Below are 12,636 nucleotides of genomic sequence, written 5' to 3'. Positions count from 1 at the left end.
TAGGTGCCAGAACATTGAATAGCCCAAAGCCAGACAGTAAATTGTTGATACGACAGGAAGTTCTGTGATTGGGAAAAAAAACTATGAACCTCTGTCAAAATAAACCACATCCGTAATATAGGGTCCCTTTGGTCTTAGATGTTTTTTGTGGACTATAATAATTCTGTTTATTTTTTATCTCCCCAAAAGAAATGGAGTTTATCACTGTACCTGGGTAGGCACATGAGTATTTGCTTTCTTTTCTGGGCTGTTTTTTCCGTGTTTTTCTGACAGTCAGGTAATGTTGGAAGATGACGTGATCGTTCTACCAGAGGGGAATGTGTTTAATGCTGTGAAAATAAAAATACCATGATCAATTAGGATATGATTCAGCCTTAAAAGGGGAGAAATTCTGACACCTGCTAGCACATGGATGAAACCTGAGGACATTATGCTCAATAAGCCCGTCACAAAAAGACAAATGCCGCCTGGTTCCTAGAGCAGTCAGAATCTTAAGAGACAGAACGTAGGATGGTAGATGCCAAGGATTGGGGGCGGGGGGAGGAAATGGGGTGTTAGTGTTTAATGGGGACAGTTTAAGGTGAGAAGCTTCTGGAGGCGGATGGTATCGACACAGTGTGAACGCACTTTATACCACTGAGCTGTGGTTAAGAGGGTAATGTTATGTTATGTGTATATAACCACAATTAAAAAGACCCCACAGTGAGAAACCATTACACTCCGCCCCCCCAGAAGGACCACAGTTAAAAGGTAGCATGTCCTGAGCGGCCACTTTGGAAAACTCCTTGGCCTTGAAGATGGAGGGAGGGGCCCCCAGCCAAGAAAGCAGATGCCTCTGGAAGCTGGAAAAGGCAAGGAAACAGATTCTCCCTTGGAGAATGGCTCCGGAAGGAAGCAGCCCTGCTGACACCTCGAATTTGGATTTCTGGCCCCCAGACTGTGATTCAATAAATTTCTGTTGTTTTAAGCCCCCCAGTTTGTGGCTGTTATGGGCTGAATTGTGTCCCCCTCCCCAATTCACATGTTGAAGCTCGAAGCCCCCACTGTGGCTGTCTTTGGAAATGGGGTTTTCAGGAAGTAATTAAGGTTAAGTGAGGTCCTAAGGGTGGGGTCCTAATCCAATAGGATTGGTGGCCTTATAAGAAGGGGAAGGGAGAGAACTCTCTCTGTGCACCAAAAAAAGGCCACTGAAGGACACAGCAAAAAGCCAAGACCCTCCCAGAACCCAGCCATGCTGGCACCTGGTCTCAAGACTTCCAGTCTCAGAACTGTGGGAAGGAAGATACATTCTGCTGTTTTCCCCCCACCCCCAGTTTGTGGTCATTTTACAGCAGCCCCCGGACACTGATACACTAGCAATTTGGAATTGGGAAGAAAAGACGTTAGTCGCAGTCTGTGTTGCCAGGGCGTGGCCGTCTGGAGAGAGGACACCATGGACCTGAGAGAGGGCTGGGTGGATGACCCCAGTCAGTGGAGCTCCCTTGGCCCCTAAGTTCTGTGCACTGCTGTGGGTCCCTTGAGATAGTCCATGTCCCAGATTTCCCTTCCCTATTGTGCTTAAGCTTCTTTTTTTTTAAAAAAAATATTTATTTATTTTGGCTGCACCAGGTCTTAGTTGCGGCACTCAGGATCTTTGCTTTGGCAAGTGGAATCTTTAGTTGCGGCAGGCAGACAGACTCTTAGTGCAGCATGCATGTGGGATCTAGTTCCCCGACCAGGGATCGAACCCAGGCCACCTGTATTGGGAGCGTGGAGTCTTACCCACTGGACCACAGAGGGATTCCTGCTTAAGCTTCTTTGAAGTGATTCTTTTCCTTGCAACTGCAAAGTACACTGACTAAAACTGCGACCTCTTTCTCCATTTTTAATTTCAGAGGTTACATATGATCAGTACACGAAGCCTGGGAAACAATACTTTCTCCTGTTAAAGTCAGGTCTACCCGTTAGCTTGGATGTAGTGAATTTAGGATCCTGCACCGTCTTCAGTGGCTGGAAGGATGAACGGACCTCCCGCTTCATCAGGGGCTGCAGTGGGCGGTAGTTGTTCACCATCGTCTTCTCTTCTTCACCAAGTGCAGTAAACATGAGTGAGCGAAACGCGGCCAGCTGGAACGGAGAGCAAGCAGAGTAATCTGGCTGCAGCTGGGGCGTGAACCAGCTCCCATGTCCCTTGTGTCGTGTGTGGTCCCCTTGCATCCCTAAATCAGGGATGGCCCTGTATGACCAATGCAACATGGTGGAGGTGACCCCAATCTGGGTCAGAAAAGGCATGGCAGCTTCCACCTTGGCCTCCTGGACCACCTGCTCTGGGGAAGGCAGCCGCCGTGCTGCAATGACTCACAAGCAGCCCTCTGGAGAGGCCCACGTGGAGAGCAACTGAGGCTCCCAGCCAACAGCCAGTACAACTTGCCAGCCAGGTTGGGAATGAATCCTCCAGCCCCAGCTTTCAAATAACTGCAGCTGACATCTGACTGCAACTCCACAAGAGATAGATCCTCAGCCAGAACCACCTGAATTCTGACCCACAGCAACCCTGCGAGATAATAAATGATTATTGTTTTACTAAGCCACTAAATTTTGGAGCTATTTTTTACACGGCAATAGATAACTAGTTTATATACTATAAATGCTAATGTAACATTTGATTCACTTTGCACTCCAGGAACTAAGAGACCATTTTTTATGTATCATCACATCTGTTCTCGGAATATACTATGTGCTCTGTGAGAATAGCTTTCATGCTTAATTAAACCCAGAACTGGGATTATACCTGCATAGTGACCACCTATTGAGCAAGTCAGGTCTGCATGGCTGAGGGAGAGCCTCCTGGCGTTGTGTAGGGTGTGGAGCATGCTCTTCCAGGCACTCAAGCATGGTGTGCCCACGCGTGTGCACCTGTTTTCACCACTTGTTGCCTCTCAGAAAAGCCTGCTTGGCAGGCCTGTCCCTGCCGTCCAGGGGGTGCACACACTACCTCTCCAGCCCCCTGGGAGGGTTGGGGGCTCTGCTCTGGATTTTGGTGTAATACTCACCCACCACTCTGCCTTAAAACTATTGACTTACGTTTCTATTTTCCTGCTGGGTAGCAGTGCACAGAGACTATGGTCACTGCTCTGTCACCCCTCCATCCCTCCTGCTTGCCCACCCTCTCCTGCTACAACATCTGACATCTAATAAGTGTTTATTATGCGTTTGTTGAGTGACAGAGGGGTCTTGGTGACAAGAGCCATTTTCTTTTCTTTTTTTTATTAAATTAATGTGGTTTTTTTAAGTCTTTTTAAAAATTAATTAATTTTTATTTTTGGCTGCATTGGGTCTTTGTTGTTGTACACGGGCTTTCTCTAGTTGTGGTAAGTGGGGGCTACTCTTCCTTGCAGTGCGCGGGCTTCTCATGGCGGTGGCTTCTCTTGTGGTGGAGCATGAGCTCTAGGCGTGTGGGCTTCAGAAGTTGTGGCAAACGGGGCTCAGTAGTTGTGGCTCGCGGGCTGTAGAGAGCAGGCTCGGTAGTTGCTCCGGGGCATGTGGGATCTTCCCGGACCAGGGCTGGAACCCGTGTCCCCTGCATTGGCAGGCGGATTCTTAACCACTGTGCCACCAGGGAAGTCCCAGCAAGGGACATTTTCAACCACGTCTGTAACAGTTCTGGTTTGGGGGAAGGGTGGGTGACGTGCACCCACATTCCACCTTCAGCCTTTCAAAACAAATAGCATCATCCCATGACTTTATTTTATTTTTAAAATTTATTTATTTTATTTATTTATTTTTGGCTGCATTGGGTCTTCGTTGCTTCATGCAGGCTTTCTCTAGTTGAGGTGCATGGGCTTCTCATTGTGGTGGTTTCTCTTGTTGTGGAGCACAGGCTCTAGGCGCATGGGCTTCAGTAGTTGTGGCTCGCAGGCTCTAGAGTGCAGGCTCAGGAGCTGTGGTGCACGGGCCTAGCTGCTCCATGGCATGTGGGATCATCCCAGACCAGGGCTCTAACCCGTGTCCCCTGCATTGGCAGGCGGATTCTTAACCACTGTGCCACCAGGGAAGCCCCCTCCCATGACTTTAAAATTAGAGGCTGCGGACTTCCCTGGTGGCACAGTGGTTGGAAATCTGCCTGCCAATGCAGGGGACACAGGTTTGAGCCCTGGTCTGGGAGGATCCCACATGCCGCGGAGCAGCTAGGCCCGTGTGCCACAACTACTGAGCCTGCGTGCCACAACTACTGAGGCCCACACGCCTAGAACCCATGCCCCGCAACAAGAGAAGCCACTGTAATGAGAAGCCCGTGCACCGCAACGAAGAGTAGCCCCACTCACCGCAACTAGAGAAAGCCCGCGCGCAGCAACAACGACCCAATGCAGCCAAAAATAAATAAATAAAACAGAGAAATTCATTTTAAAAAATAAAATAAAATAAAATTAGAGGCTGTTTCACAGAACTGAAAGGCTGGAAGGACTTCCAAGGACTCATCAAGAGCCCTCAGAAAACATAGAGCTGAAGGCGAGGTGATGAATGCTGCTGTGATCGATTAGAAATGTCTGTCCTGGGCAGAGCATGGGACAGTGGAGCATGCTTGCTGCATATCTGTCATCCCTAAACTGTGCCCTAGACAGACTTTCTCTAGATTCTGGAGATTTCCAGAGAAAAAGATACTTTAACTTTTTAAAAAGTATATAAGTAATATCTACTTATTTTAGAAAAAATAGAATATTTAAATAAGGATGAGAAAGAAAATAAGAACCGCTGCAGATCTGTGACCATAGGACAACCAGGATTAACTTTTAGGTGCACATCTGTGTGACAGCTTAGGGCATTGCTCAGCAAATAGACACTCACCTCCTCCCTGCCCCACTGGCGTTGGCCTGGCCATCATAACTCGCTTTGACCAACAGGATGTGAGCGGGCGTGATGCAAGCAGACGCTGTAAATGTGCATGTGCGGTTTGGCTTGTCTTTTGCATTTCTGTCACGTGCCATGAAATCCAGCCCTGGGTGGCCACTGGTCCAAGAAGCATGAGAGACACTGGACCCAACCCAACCCCTAACGATGGCCTAAAACAGATTCTCCCAGCTCCCAGAGACCCTTGAGCAGGAAAATAAATGCTTATTATTAGTCATTGAGTTTTGGGGTGGTTTGTTACACAGCATTTTGTAGCAATAGCTGACTAATACAATCCTTCTGGAATTTTCTCTGGGCACTTATAGTTCCATAACTTCTTAGCACAGCATCAGAGAAAACCCTCTGCGGTCTTGCTTTCCTACTGCTCTATCAGCCAAAGAAGCAGAACAGACTCTAAAAGCTTCTCTTCTCCCTCAGTGACCCCACTTCTTTCACGGCTCTCCAGCATTCATCTATGGCATCCCTTTCTTAGTTAATTTATTCATCTAAAACACCCACGGGGGTCCCAATATGGGCAAGGACCCATGTCCCAATTATGTCACTTCTGTTCTTTAAAGTCGCCTTACCCCAACGAAGACCAAAGAGCAAGTACTGGCCTCGTCCAAGCATTTTTCATCGGGGAGACTCTCCATGCCTGAGGCTGACCACTAAGATTAGAAGGTGCTGCATATAACTGTCCCGCCTCAGTTCCCTCCCTTCACCCCACGTTCCCTCCCTGTCTCTCTGTGTCTCTGTCTGTCTCTTTCTATCTCTGTCTCTCTGATTTTCTCTGTCTCTCTGTCTCTGTCTCCCTGTTTCTCTCTGTCTCTGTCTCCCTCTCACCACCAATATCTCAAGGTCAGAAGAAGACCTGTGATATGGGGAACTTCTGTTCACTCCCCAAGAGCTCCTGTTTCAACTGGAAGATTCTTCTTGTGCAGGAACATCTATAAGGTACCAAAGCACGAAACTCTAGGATGCTTGTTCACGCTATCTTAGTGAAGCCACCAAACCGGACGGATTCCCGTGCAGTTCTGTGCGCTGGATACAGGCGCCACTCACCTGGTCCTGAGCCACCTCAGTGGGCTTCTTGTGGATGATCCAGGTGACCGACTCAGAGAGCGGAGGCGTGGTCAGGGAGCCCGGATACGTCCAGTAGTCCCGGCAGGCGGGCAGCAGGCAGGAGGGCTGGAAGGGGCCCAGGGCCGCCCGCGCGTCCTGGGGGAGGAGACCGCAGGCTCTCAGGTGGGTGGAGGAGGCCGGGGAGGGGGCGCCACGCTTGGCTTTATCTCAGCGATGTGGCCTGGAGGGGAGCATGTCTCCGAGATAAAGGCTGTGGTCGCGGTTGTCACGTTTGGAAACCGTAACAAGAGAACGTGGCCCTTCCACGCTGAGCAGGGAGGCCCACCGCAGGCTTGTAGTTTTTCTTTTAAGGCTACTCATTTTTGTACACCTTGGCTGTGAAAATATCACACTTTTAAAAGCTGACGTCAAATAACATACACAGCATACGATTTACCATTTTAACCATTTTAAAACGTACAGTTCAGTGGTGTTAAGCACCTTCACATTGTTGTGCAAACATCACCACATCCGTCTCCAGAATTTTCTCATCTTCCCAAACTGAGGCTCTGTCCCCATTAAATACCAGCTCCCCATCTCCTCCCCCCGGCCCCCAGCACCCGCCCTTCTACTTTCTGTCTGTATGAATCTAACTCCTCTAGGGACCTCGTATAAATGGAATAATACAGGATCTGTCCTTTTGTGACTGGCGTATCTCACTCAGCACAATATCTTCAAGGTCCATCCATGTTGTAGCCTAGGTCAGAATTTCCCCCCTTTTTAAGACTGAGTAATATTCCACTGTGTGGATGGACCACATTTAGTTTATCCATCAGCCACCGGTGGACACTTGGGTGGCTTCCACCTCTTGGCTGTTGTGAATAAAGCTGCTATGAACATGGGTGTACAAACATCTCTTCGAGACCCTGCTTTTAATGATTTGGGGGATACACCCAGAAGTCGAAATGCTGGATCCCACGGTAATTCTATGTTTAATTTTTTGAGGGACCACCAGACTGTTTTCTATAGCGGCTGCACCAGAAAACATTACACTTTTAAGACAGCTGATCCTCTCTCTGGCAGACCTCCCCGGCGTGAGAGCCATGGCAATTACAAACGCGCAGGGGGACGCCCCGCACTGGCCGAATTCCCCGACTCGTGCCAGAATTTCCCTTCTCATCAGCGAGGGGTGGGACTGATGGACTGGGTCAGCCCAGCTCTCCAGGCTGCTCCGTCAGCACGTGTCCTGCTTGGGAGCCCCATGTTCAGAATCCAGGTTTGCTTCATTTCCATGCTCTAGAGGAGCATAGGGAGAAACCCGCCTCTCGGCTCCTCATGACCCTGATGGGGCCCCACCGTCACTCACTCACTCAGAGCTATTCTCGAGCACCCACAGGAAACCTGACTCCATCTTAGGTGCTGGGGCTACAGGAGAGACAAACTACCCACTTGCGTGGAACTCACTTTTCCTGGAGGAGAGCAGACGGCACCCGGAACAAATAAGTAGAACATCTAGTAGTTTACACGTGATAAATGTGATGGGGAAAAATAAGGTAGGGCAGTGAAGCAAGAGATGTGGGGAGTATAGGCTGGTGTTTTAGGAGGGGTGGCCCTGAAGGCCTCCCTGGGAAGGTTACGTCTGAACAAAGACACGGAGGAGGTGAAGGGGCGGAGATTTCTCCGCAGCAACAGCCAGTGCAAAGGCCCCAAGGCAGGGTCTGGCCTGATGGGCTGGGGGATCAGCAGAGAGGCCGCCGGGCTGGAATGAGCACGAGACGCGGAAGTGATTAAAAGAGATGCGGGGGGTTCCCTGGTGGCGCACTGGTTGAGAATCCACCTGCCAATGCAGGAGACACGGGTTCGAGCCCTGGTCCGGGAAGATCCCACATGCCGCGGAGCAACTAGGCCCGTGCGCCACAACTACTGAGCCTGTTCTCTAGAGCCCGTGAGCCACAACTGCTGAGCCCATGTACCACAACTACGGAAGCCCGCACACCTAGAGCCCGTGCCTCACAACAAGAGAAGCCACTGCAATGCGAAGCCCGCGCACATGAATGAAGAGTAGCTCCCTCTCGCCACAACTAGAGAAAACCCAGGCACAGCAACAAAGACCCAACACAGCCAAAAAATAAATAATAAATAAATAAATTTATTTTTTAATAAAAGAGAGAGATGGGAGGGGGGAGGGGGGGACACCCTGCTTCTGCCCAGGGCTGGGGACCCCCGTAGAAACCCACCGACAGAGGCAGGGGCTGGGGGGCTGCTCTCTGGATGCTGTGGACAGAAAGCAGGGCCTCTTGGCTGGTCTCTGCCTCAATGGAAGCAAAGCTCCTGGACAGCTTCTGCTCAGAGGGGAAAGGCTCAGAGAGGTCCCTCGGGTGGACGGGCCCAGGACGGGGCCTCCACCCGCCCCCCCGTGAAGTGAGCAAGCCGAAAGGCTGAGGGGGCAGCCCTGGGAGAAGCAGGACACCAACCAGTGCCCAGCCGGAGCGGAGCCTGAACCAGGGGCCCAGCCGCGTGCGGGGCAAGCTGGGAGACAGTCAGCACGAGGCACCTGTTCTCGGGTCCCCGAGGAAGGAGGCTCCCTGCTGCTGGGGGCCCCTCCCCCCGGCCCTCAAAGGCAAAAGCAAGGAGCCGCTGACGGCTTGTCCCCGGTCGCTGACTCACCGCTCAGCCACGGGGAGGTGGTGTTTAAGTTTCTGGCAGCTGGAAGCGGGTACATTGACTCTCTGCCAGATGGTCGCCAAGCACCTTGTGCCGGGCTCCACCTGTCACCAGTGTCTAGTTGACGGCTTAAAACGGCATGACTGAAACACGCTTCCCAAAGTGTGGCGCCCGCCCACCTGAAGTGCACGATTCTACGGCTGTTCGTATATTCACAGACGGCCACGCGAACGCTCAGAACGGCCGCTTCTAGAACACATTCGTGACCTCAGAACAGAACTCCAGAAGAGAGCCCCCCCAGTAAACACTTTAGCCGTCATTCCCCCTAACCCGCCCACCTGCCCTCACCCTGCCACAGGCCCCACCCATCTGCACATTCTGGAAGTTTCTTAGAAATGGAATCATCTGCGTCTGGCTTCTTTCACTCAGAATGATGCCTTCAAAAGCCGTCTCTGTTGTAGCAGGTGTCAGAGCTCCATTCCTTTTTATGGCTGAGTAATATTCCACCGTGTGGTCTACTCAACTCTTGAAGGACACAGGTCACATACGCACATGGGACAAGATGCAGAAAGTACCTGCGGGTGTGCGGCGACAGATAAATGCCCCTCCTGCCCCCAGACGCCAGCCCCATAGGCACTGACGTGCCAGACGTCCTCTGAGGCTCTCACCTTGGATTTTCAGAACCAGCCTTTACGTCTGTTTCATGATAAAGAAAGAAAGATAAGAACTTCCGAAAGCCACGTGATTAGACGGCGGCAAACCCAGATGCTACGGGATGTCTGTCCCATCCCACAGAGCTGGACACCACAGAGGTGCCTCCTAAGGCTGAACATTTTAAAAATCGACCCAGACGTTGGGGGACCCAGGAAGGAGCGCAGACTGTGACAAATGACTTGAGCCGCTCACCCTCCCGGCCCACGGGACACAGACCCCTGCCCGCTGAGGCGGGACCTTACTCTCTTCAGATTCTGACTCTTATTCTTCTGGTGAGGAAACGGAGGCCCAGGGAGCAGCATCAGGACCAGAACTGGGCCCAGCAGCTTCCCCCATCCCCTGCCAACACCGTTCCTCCTGCAAGTTTGCCCAGAGCCTTCGGGGAAGCAAAGAGACCCCTTAGCACATAGCACCTCATAGCAGCTCGCTCTTTCCCACCAAGCGGTGGAGACCATGCCCTGAGGGGGTGGCTGCCACCAGGGGAACGTCCAGGTTTACTCTGGCTGTGGACCAGGGAGGAGATGAATGCTCCCAGCACCTAGACCTTGCTGAGTTCCTGAGCTGGCAGACGGGGCAACGGGGGCGGTGATCTGGTCTGGTCCCAGGAGGTCAACATCAAGGGGCGGGTGCCACACAGATCAAACAGCCCCTGTGAGGCTGCCGAGGAAGGGCTGGCCCCCATCTCCCATCTGGAGCCGCTCTCGCCATTGTTAAGACAGGTCGGAGACCCACCCGTCCCCACGTCCAAGGACCACGGGTGACTCCTGCCCTCGGAATTCTTTTGTTTGGTGCTGAACAAATAAACCGCAGTTTTCAGGAATTTCCATTTCTCCATCAAAGCCCTCTCTCAGCTGATACTGGAGAAAAGCTCCCTTGCTGGCCTTGCTGTCTTTCGGAGCTATGCTGAGTGCAGTCAGGTGTGCAGGGGAGCTGGGCAGGATGGGTGCGTCTGCAGGACCCCTTGCCCCATCTCCCTGTTCTCCCAGGATGGGGCTGACCCTAAGGATACCAGGTGGCTTGCAGGTGGACATTCTTAAATGTCGATAGTTGAGAATTTATTTCAATTGGTTTTATATTTTTTATTATTTTTAAAATATTTATTTATTTTTGGCTGCGTTGGTTCTTCGTTGCTGCGCGCGGGCTCTCTCTAGTTGCGGCGAGCAGGGGCTACGCTTCGTCACGGTGCACGGCCTTCTCATTGCGGTGGCTTCTCTTGTGGAGCACGGGCTGTAGGCACGTGGGCTTCAGTAGTTACAGCACGCGGGATCAGTAGCTGTGGCTCGCGGGCTCTAGAGCACAGGCTCAGTAGTTGTGGCACACGGGCTTAGTTGCCCCGTGGCATCTTCCCGGACCGGGGCTCGAACCCGTGGTCCCCTGCATTGGCAGGTGGATTCTTAACCCCTGTGCTACCAGGGAAGTCCGCATTTCAATTGGTTTTAAAACAAACATTATTGCAAACGGATGCTCCTGCCTGGGACAAGGCTAAAGATTTTTAAAAAGTGGATCACTTTCATAAAAAGTACTAAGTAACTAATAGTACCCCAGGTGGGTAGACAGGCAAAAACCTCCAAGATGCTGCCTGAATGGCCGAATGTTGGGAAACCCCCCCATTACGCTGAGGAGGGAGGGCCCGAGAATTGCAGGAACACCTCGAAGTCGGTGAGCCAACTCGAGACACACCTGGAATCAGCTCCAGAGAGTCCCAGATCCAGAACTGGACTCAGACCCTCAGACCCCTGCGACGCTCTTTCCACCCAACTGGTTCCTTTTTTTGGTTACTTTTTTGGCGAAGTAGTCATCACTCTAAGCAATGTCGCTTTTCCAATTATGTTGATTTCAAACTACGTAGCTTACCTTGTGTTTTATGTCCGGCAAGACCGCCACCAGCTCCTGCAGCGCCTCATGGCGGGCCCCCAGCTGCACAGCGCGGCACGCCGAGCCGTCACGCGACAGGGCAGGGGACAGGGTGACAAGCACACGTCACTCTAAGCTGACCTTGTTTAGAGAGCAGATCTGACGAGGAGAGCTGCGCCCCAGCAGGCTTACCTTTAAAAACACGCCTACCACCGCCAAGCCGTCCTCTCCCATCACGGCTTCCGTGTAGTTTTGGTATTTCACAGCGTTCCAGTGAACTAGATGCAGCTGGAACCCAGAAGAAGAGAATTCCCTCCATCACCACGGAGCCGAGAGAGCTCAACCCGCCGCTCCTCCCTCTGTGTGGCTGACACGTGCCCGAGTTATGCTTTTAATGAATCCACGGCTGCAGGCCGGTTCCCCCAGCCAAAGCTCGCTCGAACCCCAGAAAGCAGGGCCTCGGCATTTCTAGGGGAGAGGAGGAGGCTCGCTTTAACTTTGTCAAACAGAAGTGGGTGGTGGAATTGTTTGCTACTGCTCAGATAGCCCTGAATGAGGGCTGCCAGGTCAGATATGGGACTCTCAGTTAAATCTGGGTTTCAGATAGACAACGGATCATTTTGAACCTACGTACGCCCCCCAAATGGCATTTTTCTCCATCTGTCGCCCTCCTCTGAACTTCACCTATGTCCTTTCTTCACACACCCTCCGCTGGTTTTCCTAAGTCCCAAATCAGCATCGCTACGGACCAGATGACAAGGATTTAAATCAGCGGGGAAACAGGCTGGGGGAACGGGCTTTCCTGGGCCCTGGTGAGTAAGAGGCAGCACCAGGACCCCTGGGTTCTGCGTGAGGGCACGTGGGCCGATGCTGCGTTTGGCTCAGAACCAGGAAGGGGCCTGGGTGGCTGTCCACAGGTCCTGCTCCAGCACGCGTGGTGGTGGAGGCCTTTCTGAACGGTGACCCAGGCCGTGAGTCCACAAGGACTCGGCCCAGAAAGTCCTCCAGCCTCTTGTGGTCAGCAAGACCCTCCCCCACGCGGCTGCTGGACTCCAGGGCCCGGGCGGCCCTGCCAGGGAGGCGGGGTCCACGTGGCTCCAGGTGGCACCTGTCAACAAGTCTCAGTGCTCCTGGCCACGCACACCAGGGACCGTGAGTGTGGCGTGGCCTCCCCCTGCCCTCCCGTAGCTCACCTCAACCCCCCACCCACTGTCACGCATGGTCTTCCAGAAGTAGGGACAGCTGGGCCTGAGGTCGCGCCCACAGCCTTCCTCTTTCATGGACCCCCACCTGTGGGGCTGGCCTGGCCTCCCAAACCCCACAGGAAAAGGCCCGCTCCAACATGGGCCGGAGGCACGGCCGGGACAGTCAGGCAGCCCCCGCCCACCTGGCTCACGGACAGCCCCTGGTGGGTCCCAAGCTCTGCCCCCTCTACTGGGGGGCAGCAGACTCCTCTATTGAAAGGCTGCTCACCAG

The 12,636-nt window shown here is 52.5% G+C and overlaps 1 protein-coding gene across 1 annotated transcript in view; it reads right to left on the bottom strand.

Annotated features, from left to right (window-relative positions):
• Window positions 1-1,963: 1,963 nt before the first annotated feature.
• The window catches only part of CA5A (carbonic anhydrase 5A), a gene marked incomplete at its 3' end in the record, with an annotated part of 35,940 nt that continues 25,267 nt past the window's right edge, over window positions 1,964-12,636 (bottom strand). Inside the window, 5 exon segments of the mRNA XM_079907268.1 lie at window positions 1,964-1,989; window positions 1,992-2,106; window positions 5,929-6,084; window positions 11,161-11,223; window positions 11,353-11,448. Coding sequence (XP_079763394.1) covers window positions 1,964-1,989; window positions 1,992-2,106; window positions 5,929-6,084; window positions 11,161-11,223; window positions 11,353-11,448 — 456 coding nt within the window.

The sequence above is a fragment of the Stenella coeruleoalba genome, assembly GCF_951394435.1.
Source record: "Stenella coeruleoalba genome assembly, chromosome: 20".
In the NCBI taxonomy this organism is placed as follows: Eukaryota; Metazoa; Chordata; class Mammalia; order Artiodactyla; family Delphinidae; genus Stenella; species Stenella coeruleoalba.
The sequence above is the reverse complement of the archived record's forward strand: the minus strand, read 5'-3'. Positions and strand labels throughout refer to the sequence as shown.